At 37.6% G+C, this 12,742-nt stretch overlaps 1 protein-coding gene across 1 annotated transcript; it reads left to right on the top strand.

Moving 5' to 3' along the window:
- Window positions 1–1,268: 1,268 nt before the first annotated feature.
- LOC121420970 lies at window positions 1,269–11,138 on the top strand. The gene is made up of 4 exons (XM_041615526.1): window positions 1,269–1,363; window positions 6,069–6,133; window positions 7,085–7,203; window positions 10,090–11,138. The coding sequence occupies exons 2-4, from the start codon at window positions 6,079–6,081 to the stop codon at window positions 10,270–10,272; spliced, it is 357 nt and encodes a 118-aa protein (XP_041471460.1). The 5' UTR covers window positions 1,269–1,363; window positions 6,069–6,078; the 3' UTR covers window positions 10,273–11,138.
- Window positions 11,139–12,742: the final 1,604 nt, after the last annotated feature.

Raw genomic sequence — 12,742 nt, 5'->3', positions numbered from 1 at the left:
AAAAATAATGAAATTATGTAAATCGACATTAGGATTGTTACCTAGAAATTATTTTTTTACGCAGACATTATTATAATAATTTGGAATGCCTATGAACTATTCAGACATATGAGATGTTTTTTAATCCCACGTTTCATACTTTGACCAATTATTCTAATACCACTTTCGTTCAAACATGTCCAGATGTTGTATTCAGGAATATTATGTATAGTTGCTATGGAAAATATGTTGCTTAGCAACTGTTGCAATGCATGGTTGGAATGTTTCTTGATATGTGGTTGTAAAATAGTCAAAATATAGTTTTTAAAATGTAGATAACACCTCGAAATGGTGGTTACTAAGGTAAATATGTTACCTAGCTACTGTTGCTATACGAGGAGAGATCAGGTTGGCAACCCCTGCCAAAAATGTTCGGCGCTATTTACTGTACCTGTCAGCCAATTTTCATGCTTTGTACCATAATCTGAACAATTCATGCTATTTATGGCACCGATCGGCTAGACTAAAAACGTAGAGTTCGGAATCAAAGATAAACAACAGTTGTGGCATTACGGATCTCAACATGAGTTCCAACAGAATCCGATGAATTTACTACCAAAGTGTCTGTATATATATATAGAAAGTATTTGCCAACTAGCTCTAAAACAAAATGCGTATAAGTGCTGACAATTGAGCAAAATACACTCAGAATTCCATCAAATGTCAGGTATTTTTCGAAGCAATATTAATACATTGACCCACATACATGAGATGTGCTTTTTTGTATTAGTGATCATTTTCGATTTTGAATTAAGATTTCAGGATTTTGCAAGGATAAGTTTACATTTTGCACCAGATTTAGATTAATGATAATATTTTGACAAATAGCCTGAATTTAAAAGACTTAAAATCCCAGCCCCCCCCCCCCCTCCCCCTTCACTTTGTCATTTGCCGGGAGACTGAGGTTCGGGGCCACTTTGGTAAGGCCTCTTTTTTCCCCTCTTCAAGTTTCTTTAGCACCTCTTTTCCTTCTCTCTCTTTCTCTCTCTCTCTATTTGTGTTTCGATTGGAGGGCCACTTAATTGCCCCTTCCCCTGGGTCCGTACGTGTTGCTCTCTTCCATGTTCAGACGTGCACCAGTTCATCAATATCTCTTGATATTAAAAAGGACATTGATACATAAAATGGAGTGACTTACATAAATAAACCTCATAAAATATCATCTTGCACATGAGCAAAAGTCATTTTATGTTCTTGTAATACGATATAGATGTAGGGGCTGCCTCCCATTTGTTTTCATAGGTGGAATTTGGTAGTCAAGTGACCATCGTGACATGTCATTTCCCTGCAAGACACTGATTGGTCTGAACCACTGTCTTTAATGGTAAGTCACGAAACTTCTCTTCATCGGTATTTCATGCATTCCACCTGACGATTCCTGCCTCCGCCACGCCTATGGTTTAGAGTGATATTTAACACGTTGAAGTTTATTATAAGATTTAAATGCACCGATTCAATGACAAATTGACTTAATAACCATGATAACGAAAGTGGATTTCTAACTATTCAGGAGATCGGGTGGTTTATCACTTGCAAATGGGCGATTAATTCCTAGAGCACATTGTTTAAATCCGTTAACGAAATTGGAAGGTGTATCGATAAGCATGGTGTGCTGTTATATGTTCACGTTTCATATGCCAGTGTGTGTGTGTGGGAGGCATGTGCGGATGAGTTTGTGCGCGTGGGTACTCGTGTGAGTGAGGATGTGGGTGTGTCCGTGATGTGACTGCGTAGCATTGTCGCCTTATGCATGCGAGTGCACCTAACAAAGCCTATATCTTTTAGTAGATCAAAATTATTTCGGATATTTCTTTTCCTTTTCGTTCTATGCTCTGTAGGAAAGGAATCCGCCTTATGTTTGTTAGGTTATCTAGTATCTACTGAAATCTTTAAATTCAGCATCTAAGCATGATAAGGACTGGTGGCGGAACTCATGCTTACTTCCATTGCATGCTTGTGGGCGCGTCGTGGTCTAGTGGATCTGACTCTATCATTTCAAACAGATGGTGATGGTTTTTCCTTCAGCAAGAAATTTATCCACACCGTGCTGCACTCGACCCATGTGAGGTAAATGTACCAGGCAAGAATTATTCCTTGAATGCACTACTAAGAGCCGGTGATGGTAGCTCGAGCTAAAGCCTGTGAAATATTAGCAGCGGTCTGTATCCTCACGCAAAATGCGCTTTATAAATCCACTTTTAATTACTATTTAGTAGCATGGTGTTTTGCATTATGAAAATCAAATTAGCATGCTTTACTCTGCTTTTTACCTTCTTGAATTATACACTAAAAATACACTTAGCCATTCTGATCTCAATGGTAACATCATATCGAATATTTGCAAGAGAACGCGTTTTAAAGATTAAAAAGAGTAAAAATGCCGATATGTGTTAAATGTGCTATTGACCCTCATATTTTTTTTTGTATGTTTTACATTCGCATATGATAATCGATAATGAAAAAAAGGCCTATTCAATATTTTATCTACAAAGCAGATTCCTTTTTGATATTCATTTATCAACCCCAAAATTCGTATAATATTCATCGCGTCAACCACCATGGTGAGCTTTGGGTATCTTATTTCATTGTTAATTTTTAAGCAACGTTATCAAACAGAAATAAGCGACAGTAATTATTAGACAAATTAATTCAAATCAAAGTTAATCGAGATTGTCAACGCTTAATCGTATATCATATGATGTACTTAAAAAAAAAGATTTTATTTTCCACAGACAATGAAATGTCTTTTATCAAATATTAAAAACTACTTTTACTTTGCCTTTTATCAAATACCTGGAAAACAGCGCAAGACCACTGACGGGGCTACCCTGAATGAATAAAACGAAATAATAAAACAAATAAGTAATAGATTGTGTTAATGATGGCAAAAGACATTTTCGTCGACAGACATTATTGAAGTTATACAGAATCAACCCTAGGTGAAGGGATTCAAAGTATATTTACCCCCACAATAGTAAAGTAAACTTGCTCATTATTATACAATTCAAAATCTATCACGCAATTGAAGTTATACAGAATCAACCCTAGGTGAAGGGATTCAAAGTATATTTACCCCCACAATAGTAAACTTGCTCATTATTATACAATTTAAAATCTATCAAACAATTCGTTATTTATTTATTTGTAGATGTTACGATATAAACTATATCTTTCTCTTTTTAGTTTTGATAGTACGGGTATTGGTTGTTTTGGAACCAATCTTATGCAATCATCCAATTGAACACCGCAAATGGTAACGATTTCTAGGTAATTGAATGAAAATGAAATTAAACTTTACGGCCGTCATACTAATACAGTGACTCTGCACATGGTAATGTACCAGGAAAAGTTACAATGGCAGACATTAAACATACAGCACGGATCATGAAAACAAGTTTGGATTGAAAACGATATGGTCATGATTTTTAATGTTGTTAATGCTTTATGCATGTGTTTGGTTCATGTTGACCAAAACTAAAACATTTGAAATGACCTGCATTGCCATTAGATTATTTTTGTTTAATTCAATTTAATTAGCATTGATTGGTCTTAAAGGGGAAAACAAAATATATTGCCAACAACAGAATAATATATATGACCAAGGTCGTTAGTTGAGGGCAATATTATTTTGATATTACCCGAAAGAGGAGCCAGTCAATATTATTATCACTACCTACATCTTTATTCTGAACAATTTATATACCCTGTCACTGCTTCTCAATTCAGGTTATTCATGATCTGGAAATTGTGACTGCGCAGTCGCACACTATGATGCATGGCACGCACATACACTTAGTGTGATTTTTTTTTCGCGCTGGCTTTGCAGTATTATCATAGAGGTGGATATGCTTGAAATTAGCGATCAAAAATTGTCTCCTACTGCGCAAGCGCTAGGAAAGAAATGTGGCAAATGTTGCTCTCAGTTTTTTTTGTATAGTAATCCAATGGGCGAATATCTGGAGAGGGCAATAAATATAGCAAATGTTTATCGCCTTGGTCACGGATTTAATCAAGCATGTATGCAAGTATGTCTCTTGTCTCTCTGCTAAAAATAACAATAAGGCCAAGTAAAAAAAGATAGTAGTTGATCGTCCGGGTTTTTTGAGAGCGGTGATGAGGGAGGTCCTTGCTATTTGCTATCTTACTATTTTTTTAAAAACAAGGAGGCATTTTCTCGGCCCGATTTTTGACATCAGTGATGAGGGAGGTCCTTACTATTAACTATTTGTTTTGCTATTTTTTATTCAAATGATTGTCAGGCCATGTCAAGCTCGAATTATGTGATCGATGTATGCTCAATATTAATAATACATGAGTAGAAATATATATATCTATCTATTAATTATTATATATGTATAAATATCTACGATTGATTGGAAATCTATGGAAAATGTATTGTGCGATAAAAATCTATTAATTACTGATGTATACTGGTACTGTATTGTCAAACAGAATGTTAATGTCAAGTGAATAATTTAAACATTTTAATTTATGTAAGGGTAAAAAAATGCATGGGAGGTCTTTTTTATTACAATGGAGTCTTGTTCAATTTTCCAGAGCCAATCTCATTTTTAGATCTGCCTCTGCTCTGGGCATGGTTTCGCATCGCAGTTTTCAGCTGCTTGTTCATTTACATAATTGTTAATACTGTTCAATTTTTATTCATTTTTAAAATTGATATTGAATATTCCCTCATTGAATATTCGATGCATTGCCTCCTGACATTAGAAAACTCGCCAGAAAATTAAATGCATTTCACAAATTCACATGTCACGCCAGCACAGTCAATCACATCATCCCAGCACACATGCAGTTCACCCAACAGAGTCACAAGCACACAATCACCGTAACACACATCTAAGTACAGGCGCTATCACTTACCAAAAAACCCCGCTGAAATACAAATTACGTCATTAGAATTGATTTATCTGCGCCATATTTCCAGAGCACGCGACGGATTAGTTCAGATTCAGTAAGCGTGGTCCCCGAAAATGCACTAAAAATGAAGAAATCCGTGATCTTATCCGAGTTTGCAAACTTTATTTCCTCGCTAATTTATGAAGGTATCTTCAAAATCCAATAAAAAACCAAATCAGAATTTTTTTCTTTCTTGCAATTACGGCGATATCGGACGTTGCAATTGTTTTTGAAGTTGCGAGAGACGGATCCCAAAGTAATCTTGTGATTTTTTTGTTATTCAGCAGCCATAAAAATAGTTAATAACAAGAAAATTGATGCTGCAATCAAAAAGGGAAGATGGCGCGGACGAGAAACAACACAATTTTTTTTTTTTTTTTTTTTTTTTTTTTTTTTTTTTTTTTTTAAATAGTAAATAGCAAAAATTTTCATGCGGCGGCCAAAAGTGATGCGCGCGAGGACGATCAACTACTTTCTTATTTTACTTGGCCTAATCTATGTTTGATAAAGATATCTGTACGTTTGAATTTGACATGAGTTTGCGAACGGTAAAACATATCCTTGTGCTAAATGTGATTACCTAAAATTTCTCTGGTGACTTTACAGACTGGGCTATTTAACGCTGTAAAAAAAACCCACTCTCACTAGCTAGTCAGCTTGTTCTCTAGTTGATGCAGGGACGCCGATCCACGTTTGGGGAGGGGGTCAGAAGTGAAGGCGATGGGGTCAGAAGTTCGATGCAGAATTTCGTGCACAATGCGCGCCGAGAACTAGACAATGTTACAAAACAGTGGTATTTTCATGCCAGGTTTGGTTTTATAGTAATTTTCCAGTTCTTTTTTAAAATAGCAATCAAAACTGCATATATTATCATAAATTTCAAGTTGTCAAAATTATTGGGGGAGGCAAATCAATTTGTTCCCCCCCTCCCAAAAAAAAAAATTCAAAATGCCCCGAGGATTGGCAGAATCAGTTTAGCAATCAGTTGCAAGACATGCCGATTCATCTGGTTCAAAAGAATGCACGTAAACTCACTTTCTTATGATATACATGTACATAATATAGCCATATAATTTTGAAATCATTCTTTCTTTTGTCTTTGTCTTTTTAAGAATAACATACATGTTCAATATGAAGTCGTTCTTCGTTTTAGCCATTCTGATCTCAATGGTGGCAGGTAATAATTGTTTTGAATTCTGTATTTGTTTTTATTATAATTATAATCTCTTGATGATAATAAATTAATACATACAATATCTTATAATTTCATGAATAAAAATTTAATATTTCTAAAACTTAACATAAGTACTAGTTTTCACATACAAAATAGCACAATTAAGCTCCTGTAAATTAGAAATAGATATCTCTTTAAAGTGGATTCCAACCCAAACAAAAGGTTGTTTTTAAGGAAACCGAAAAGTCAAACAAGTAGATAGGTGAATGTTTGCACGATATGTTATAAGTTCTTGAACGTTGTAAAAAAATGGAAATCACTTACATTGAACCATAGAGATTTTAGATTGTCTGCATCGGTGTATTGTCATGTAAGACAATGTCTTCTCTTCCATTTACTCCGATACATAAAACGGCTAAAAATGTTTTTTGTTCAGTATTGATAATGATAGTAATAGATGCAATTTGTTAGGCGCCATATCCATCTCGTAAAAGATGTTCAAGGCGCCCAAGTGAAGGGGGGCAAACAAAATGTCAAGTAACAGAAAATCATTTCTGAAACGCTTGCTATCCCAGATCTCTCGTGGGAGGGAATTCAAAAGTTTTCATTCAAATTATATTCTTCGTCATGAAGGTATATTACAATATGGTACCTCGGTTATTATTGATTACTCTCCCAGTAGACTAGGTACTTAGGAGAAAATCACCAATCCCTGAAGTACAAAGCATATAAGGAAAGTTGTCCATACCCGTCTAATTATTACTTGCCTAGTTGTCAGGATTTCAATTTGAAGACGGTTAATGCTTTCTTATTGCTTATCCCATTTCTTTCAAAATTTCACTATTGTGTTTTAATTATTTTGCTTCTTTTTCTCTATCACAACATTTTATGACCAATGCTTGATTCCCCTTTAGCCTTGCTATGAAATAACTATTCTCTTATTTTTTATTTTAGGTATCGTGGCTATCGACTGCTACCAATGTAACGGTTCCGGTTGTGAAGACCCTTTTGACCCAAGTGGTTCCGGGGTCATTAAAGGTTGCACTACTCCGGAATTTTTCTCTCATTGTCAGGTAAGAGCTGTTTGATTAATAATGCTCTTCTCATTATTTTAGTTATTATTGTTAACATTATTATCTTTATTGTTATTATTATTGTTTTATTGTTATCATCATCGTCATCATCATCATAGGATATGGTATTGCGTGAACGTAGCAAATATGTTTATTCATTTTGCCAGCCTATCGGCTTTAAACTTTCTCCTTGGGATTTATAACTCAAAGAGAAATACAGACACCCCAGGTTTTTCTCGGGTACCTGGATCATACCAGTATAATATGGCGGGTCATATCTCTGTCAAAGAAAGTGCGACGGAACCTTGTAGTAGTGCAGGCATGATTTTGTCAATGCATATGGCTCAGTTCCGCATGCGTTGATAGAGTTTGCGGTGGATTTCTAGTGGAATTCTGCTAAGCTATCCAGGGGCCCGTTGCATAAAACTTTTTACCTGAGAAAACTCATGTGGTTTTTACCGGAGTTTTTGCCCTGTGTTAAAGTCACTGGCAGAAAATTGACTAACCTTAGTCTTCATTTTTATCGGAGTTTTCTCAGGTAAAAATTTTTGTGCAACAGGCCCCAGGTATGTGATGCAGTATTATCAAGGTTTCAAGATTGAGTTCTCAACTCAGCAGCATACCACAGCCTGGCAGAGTCTAGAGGTTGGTATTCTTATGTGATGTGCATTTTTTCCCACTTTGTTTTGTACTTGCTATGTCGTTATATCGTTAGATCCGCTGGAGGATTCGGTTGTGGTGTGACTTTCCCTGGTGCAGAGGAACTGCCTCCAATTCGTGACTTTATGGACAACCTTACTATCCTCTGTCTAAGTACGAAGGCTTCTAAGGACATTCAGGCTCGGCTCGAGGAATTAATAGATTGGGGAAGGATGAAACTCAATACCGAGAAGTCCAGGGGCGTTTTGTGTTTGAAGCTTCTTGGTTGACACAAGCTAGGCTGAGTGACTTAAGGAGGTTACTTACACTTCCTGTTGTGTTAGGAGGAGATCCCATCTATCTAGGAGCTGCCGGTTAAAAGAGCTTACTAGGCCGTTGGTAAACTGAAGACTTGAAAGACGTAGGAGGAATCATAAGGGCACTAGGGAGCAGATCAGGAAAGGTCTGGAGTCAATTGATAATTTAATATGGCCTCTAAGGCAAACTTAAATATGGCCTCTGAGGCAAACTGTGGTGCCTTCAGTTTTGACTGATGTCATGCATCATGTGGCCATTAACTGTCTATGAGAAGGTTGTCGTATATTGAAGCCATGGAGCGTTAGATTAATGGCTATGTCAAGAGGTGGCTGGGTGTTCCAAGTTCTTTGACCAACGTCGCCCTGCATATATTATTAGTAAGACAAAGTTGACAAAAGTATTTTGTCATGCTTCGTGCTTCTGTAATATCAGAGATTACCAGCCTGGTGTAAATGGCACGCCGATAAGGCAGGGGAAGAGGCTGAGAAGACGTTGAAGCATAAGGAGATGGTTGGTGCTGCCAAAACGGGTTTGGGCCTGTGAGTGGCGGAGAGTGACCCAAAGGAGACAAAGCATTGGGGGGCACTGTATTGTTTGTGAACAATGCTGTTCCCCCCCCCCCCCCACCATGCTTCATCTCGTCCGGGTCACGGTCCACCACTGGGGCCTGTGTTTTAACTTCGACCAAGAGGTGGTCAGCGCAGCTTCAGCCAGGGAGCAGCGCGACAGCGTCGTGGAGATAATATGAGAGGGTGAGGAGAAGAGATGGGCCACAGCGATTGACCAGGCCCAGCAGGTTTCGTGGACGAAGTGGTCGGGAGGGGGCTAAGGGCAGAAGGTAGACACGGTCTGTGCTATGGCAGATGGAGCCGCTTCGAGTTTCTTTCGTTGTTCGCTCGACCTCAGATCTCTTGTCTACTCCTGTTCATCAGCAAGTGGTATATCGAGCCTGACGGGTGTAGTGCTTTTGGAGGGAGAGGTATACCCTCCAGCGTATACTTAGTGTCTGTGAAGTTAGCCTGTATTCTGGGATGTATACTTGAAGGCATAACCAAGTTTTGTAGGTTGTTGAAGAGGCGGATGTATGTAAAGAGGGTGAAATCTCATAATTCTGAGAAGGGTGCTGGTGCAAATGGGGTTCGCCCCATATTGATTTTGTAAAGGGAGGGTCCAAGCAAAGATCAAGGGCAAGGCCAGAAAAGCAGTATCTTGTCTTCAGCTCGTGATTGGCAGGTTAAAGTCGACCTGGACAGAAAAGGGAGTTTCCCCACAGCATGTGATGCTACAAGTCTCTGCCTCTCTACTGTTTTGTGGACTGACTCTGCTAAGGAATTAGTCCTATCAAACAAGCGTTGACCGTCCCTTGGAAGGATAATTTTGACTATACCTTTGAGTGGAAGCTCACAAGATATTCTGAACTTGTAGCATAGTGTACTCCACAAATAAGGGCTGGAAGGTGTTTTGCTACCCCTTTATAGGTTGGTTGTCGTTGGATCGTAGCGCGGTCATTGCCTCGGTGTTTGGCGAGTTAGAGAGAATAAGCATGCTTGTAGGGCTGCTTCTGAGGAAGCTGAGAAAGATTCTGATTGAATTTGGACTGAGGGCAACCAGCAGCAGCATGTTGCATGAAGCATTTTTTACCAGAGGGAAAGATGATATGCTGCACTGCTGGCACACCAGCAAGAAGGAATATTTATTTATAAGGAGCCGGTAAAAGAACAACTGTTGATTCCCCCTGACAATGCATGAGACTGCATTCTCGTGTTATTAAAATAGCTAAATATATGTATGTATGTATGAATGTATGTATGTATGTATGTATGTATGTATGTATGTATGTATGTACGTATGTATGTATGTATGTATGGGTGTATGTATGTACAAAATTACGTAACAATTATATGTTTGGTTTTTTTATATATAATGCAGAAAATTGTTTACGGATCGGAGGTGACTCGATTCTGCGCTAGTTCCTGCCACGAAGGCTGTTCGGGTGACGTGTGCACCCACTGCTGTACCTCCGATTTCTGCAACGGAGGGAACGCCTTGACAACCAGTCTAGTAACCATGGGTGTGGTCGTATTTGCGGGCTTTATCCTGGCCAACCAATAGGATTGCAGAATGCGCTTCACGTGACCGGATCGTTGCGACACAGGAAGCTGTTTTCAGTGTTTAGATTTCCCCAAAAAGTCTAAAATTATAAAAAGTGTCTCTCAAAATGAAATAGAATTATATACATACATGATTAATAAAATTGGTTAAGGCTCAGCTACGTGAATTTAAATCAGTTATTGTCTTAGATATGTGTCAATCACAAATAAATGTCGCTCTTGGAAACATTTGCAAGTCCAGATTTTCTGTTTGTTTGTTTGTTTGTTTGTTGTCTGTCTCTTTAGACTCCTAGAAAAGGAGTGATTAGATATGAATATGCTTTGACAAAATTGTGTCGTGAAATTTCGTGCAAATTCTATGCTGTACAGATTTAGCAGATCAAGGGCACTTAATATATTCATCTTTCCCCTTTTTATAAACTAGATTAATCGGCTAAAATCTCGTTCAAGTTTTCCCCCAATATATAAGGGGGATGCGGAACGGTTTAGAAAGTGGCTTGGGGATTCAGCCAAAAGTGGGGGCTGACAAAGCCAAGAACCACAATCAGGTCGCCGTAAGACAAAGGTTATATAGCGATTAATCGCTAAATGAAATGGCCAATCAAGATCATCGTTGCATGCGCATTTTATTAAGTATAGCCTGACTGTGAACCAATCAGAATTGTCTTTTGAAATTAGCGATCAATCGCTAACCTTTGTTTTACGGGACCTAGATGGTAATTATTGCGTTTTTGTACAATTCAAATTCAAAAGTTTATTGATATCAAATCCTGACATTGAAGGATCATCATAAAAAATAAGAAGAAATTAAAAAAATAAATTGTACTGACTTTTTGGAGATAGTGAGGAAAGGGCTGAAACCCACCCAGCCCCTCCCCCCTAATTTTGCGGCCCCTGTTTCATAGGGTATAAAGTTAAATTGAGTTAATTAATACCAGTTTATGTATGAAGAGAATTGTTCTTGCTTGCCGATAGCGGGCACTGGGCTACGGCATGCACAGATACAGATATGTGACGAGTATCACGGGGCAAATCACTTGGCACGCAAGAGAAACTCAGACTCCTATCCCATTCACTTGCGTGTTAAATCCCCCCCCCCAAAAAAAAAAAAAATAAAAGAAGTTTAAAAAATGAATAAATAATAAATAAATAAAAATATATAAATAAATGAATTAATAAATAAATAAATATTAAAAAATGAACAAACAAATCGTTAAAATTCAACCCCTCTATAGATCTTGCTTTATTTCCTTCAAAGAATCACAACCATAGTACAACAAAATCGCGGACCGTAATCAACCGCGTAACAAGGATTTAATTTTGGAGGGGGCAGTAAGTGCACTCGAAGCGTGCCAACACTTACAGAACGCGCGAAGCGCGCTCCACAGGGGGGAGGGTGCAGGTAGGGAGAATTTCCCCCCTCCCGCGAAGTTTTCGATATCCCATCAAATTCAAATCAAAAGAAGGCATCTCTTGCGTCTCTAGTACCCTTATCAACTCGAATATTGACTTGCTCTGATTAGAAAAAATAGTTTTCTTAAGAAATTACGAGCGCCCACCAAAATGGGAAAAGATTGAAGAATTTAGAATAATTCCTCTTATACCATGCAAAACGCAGAAGCTTAAAACGTTTCATGAAAAATAGAGAATAGAGATGATAGGCCTACAATTGTGCCTACATTGGTCACATCAGATTTCATTGTAAAAAGTTTATCCACACTAAATTTCGTAAACTTAAGTCATTCGTTTCCGCGAATGGCATTGAAGCTCTGAATTTTAAAAATTTCTCTAAAAAATTAATCGTTTCTGATTTAGATATTTCTTAGATTATATATAACTCTATTCAAAGTAAAAATGAGCTCAAAATGTGAAAGTGATGTTGCAAGCTAGAAGAGGGACTTTTCCTTTCCCATAATGCTCGCAAAGTACGGAAACCTCTGTGATTAATTTTGGAAGAAAAACAAATTGTGTAATTTCGCTCATATTATCCGTTTCCTTTTGTTTAATAGACTTCAGTGATGATCAAAATGTCAAATCAATGGCGCAAAACAACACAGAAGATGGATGTGCAGCGGAATAGAACTTAAGTTTAATATCGTGTATACATTTACATATAGTGCGGCACGAATTTAATGCCTCTCCTTTGAGCAGATATTTTGCCAAAAATTACTTGCGGAAAAGCGGAAGAAAATAGTATTTTGGGGATTCGGTGAGGGATGGTAATGTTTACCTGCTCCGAACAGAAGAGCCAATATTTTGTGTCAATGCAATATGAAAAAAAAATATTTGTTCATACTAGTTACGGTTTACACCCATGTATACATTATACAATAATGAGTAGAAGATTCACACAGCCGCGAATGGTAAACGTGGAGAAGAAAAAAGGTGTAACAAAAGGGAATGGCAATATTTATAGTTTTCCCGCGCGGAGCGCGGAAGAAAAGTTTTGTATGAAGAGAGAACGTCTCGTT

The sequence above is a fragment of the Lytechinus variegatus genome, chromosome 9 (assembly GCF_018143015.1).
Source record: "Lytechinus variegatus isolate NC3 chromosome 9, Lvar_3.0, whole genome shotgun sequence".
NCBI classification, from domain to species: Eukaryota; Metazoa; Echinodermata; class Echinoidea; order Temnopleuroida; family Toxopneustidae; genus Lytechinus; species Lytechinus variegatus.
The sequence above is the reverse complement of the archived record's forward strand: the minus strand, read 5'-3'. Positions and strand labels throughout refer to the sequence as shown.

Coding starts and splice junctions, on each gene's coding strand:
- LOC121420970 (XM_041615526.1), top strand. CDS start 6,079: ATGTTCAATATGAAGTCGTTCTTCGTTTTAGCCATTCTGATCTCAATG. Junction 6,134..7,084: donor TCTGATCTCAATGGTGGCAG/GTAATAATTGTT, acceptor TTTTTATTTTAG/GTATCGTGGCTATCGACTGC. Junction 7,204..10,089: donor AATTTTTCTCTCATTGTCAG/GTAAGAGCTGTT, acceptor TATATAATGCAG/AAAATTGTTTACGGATCGGA.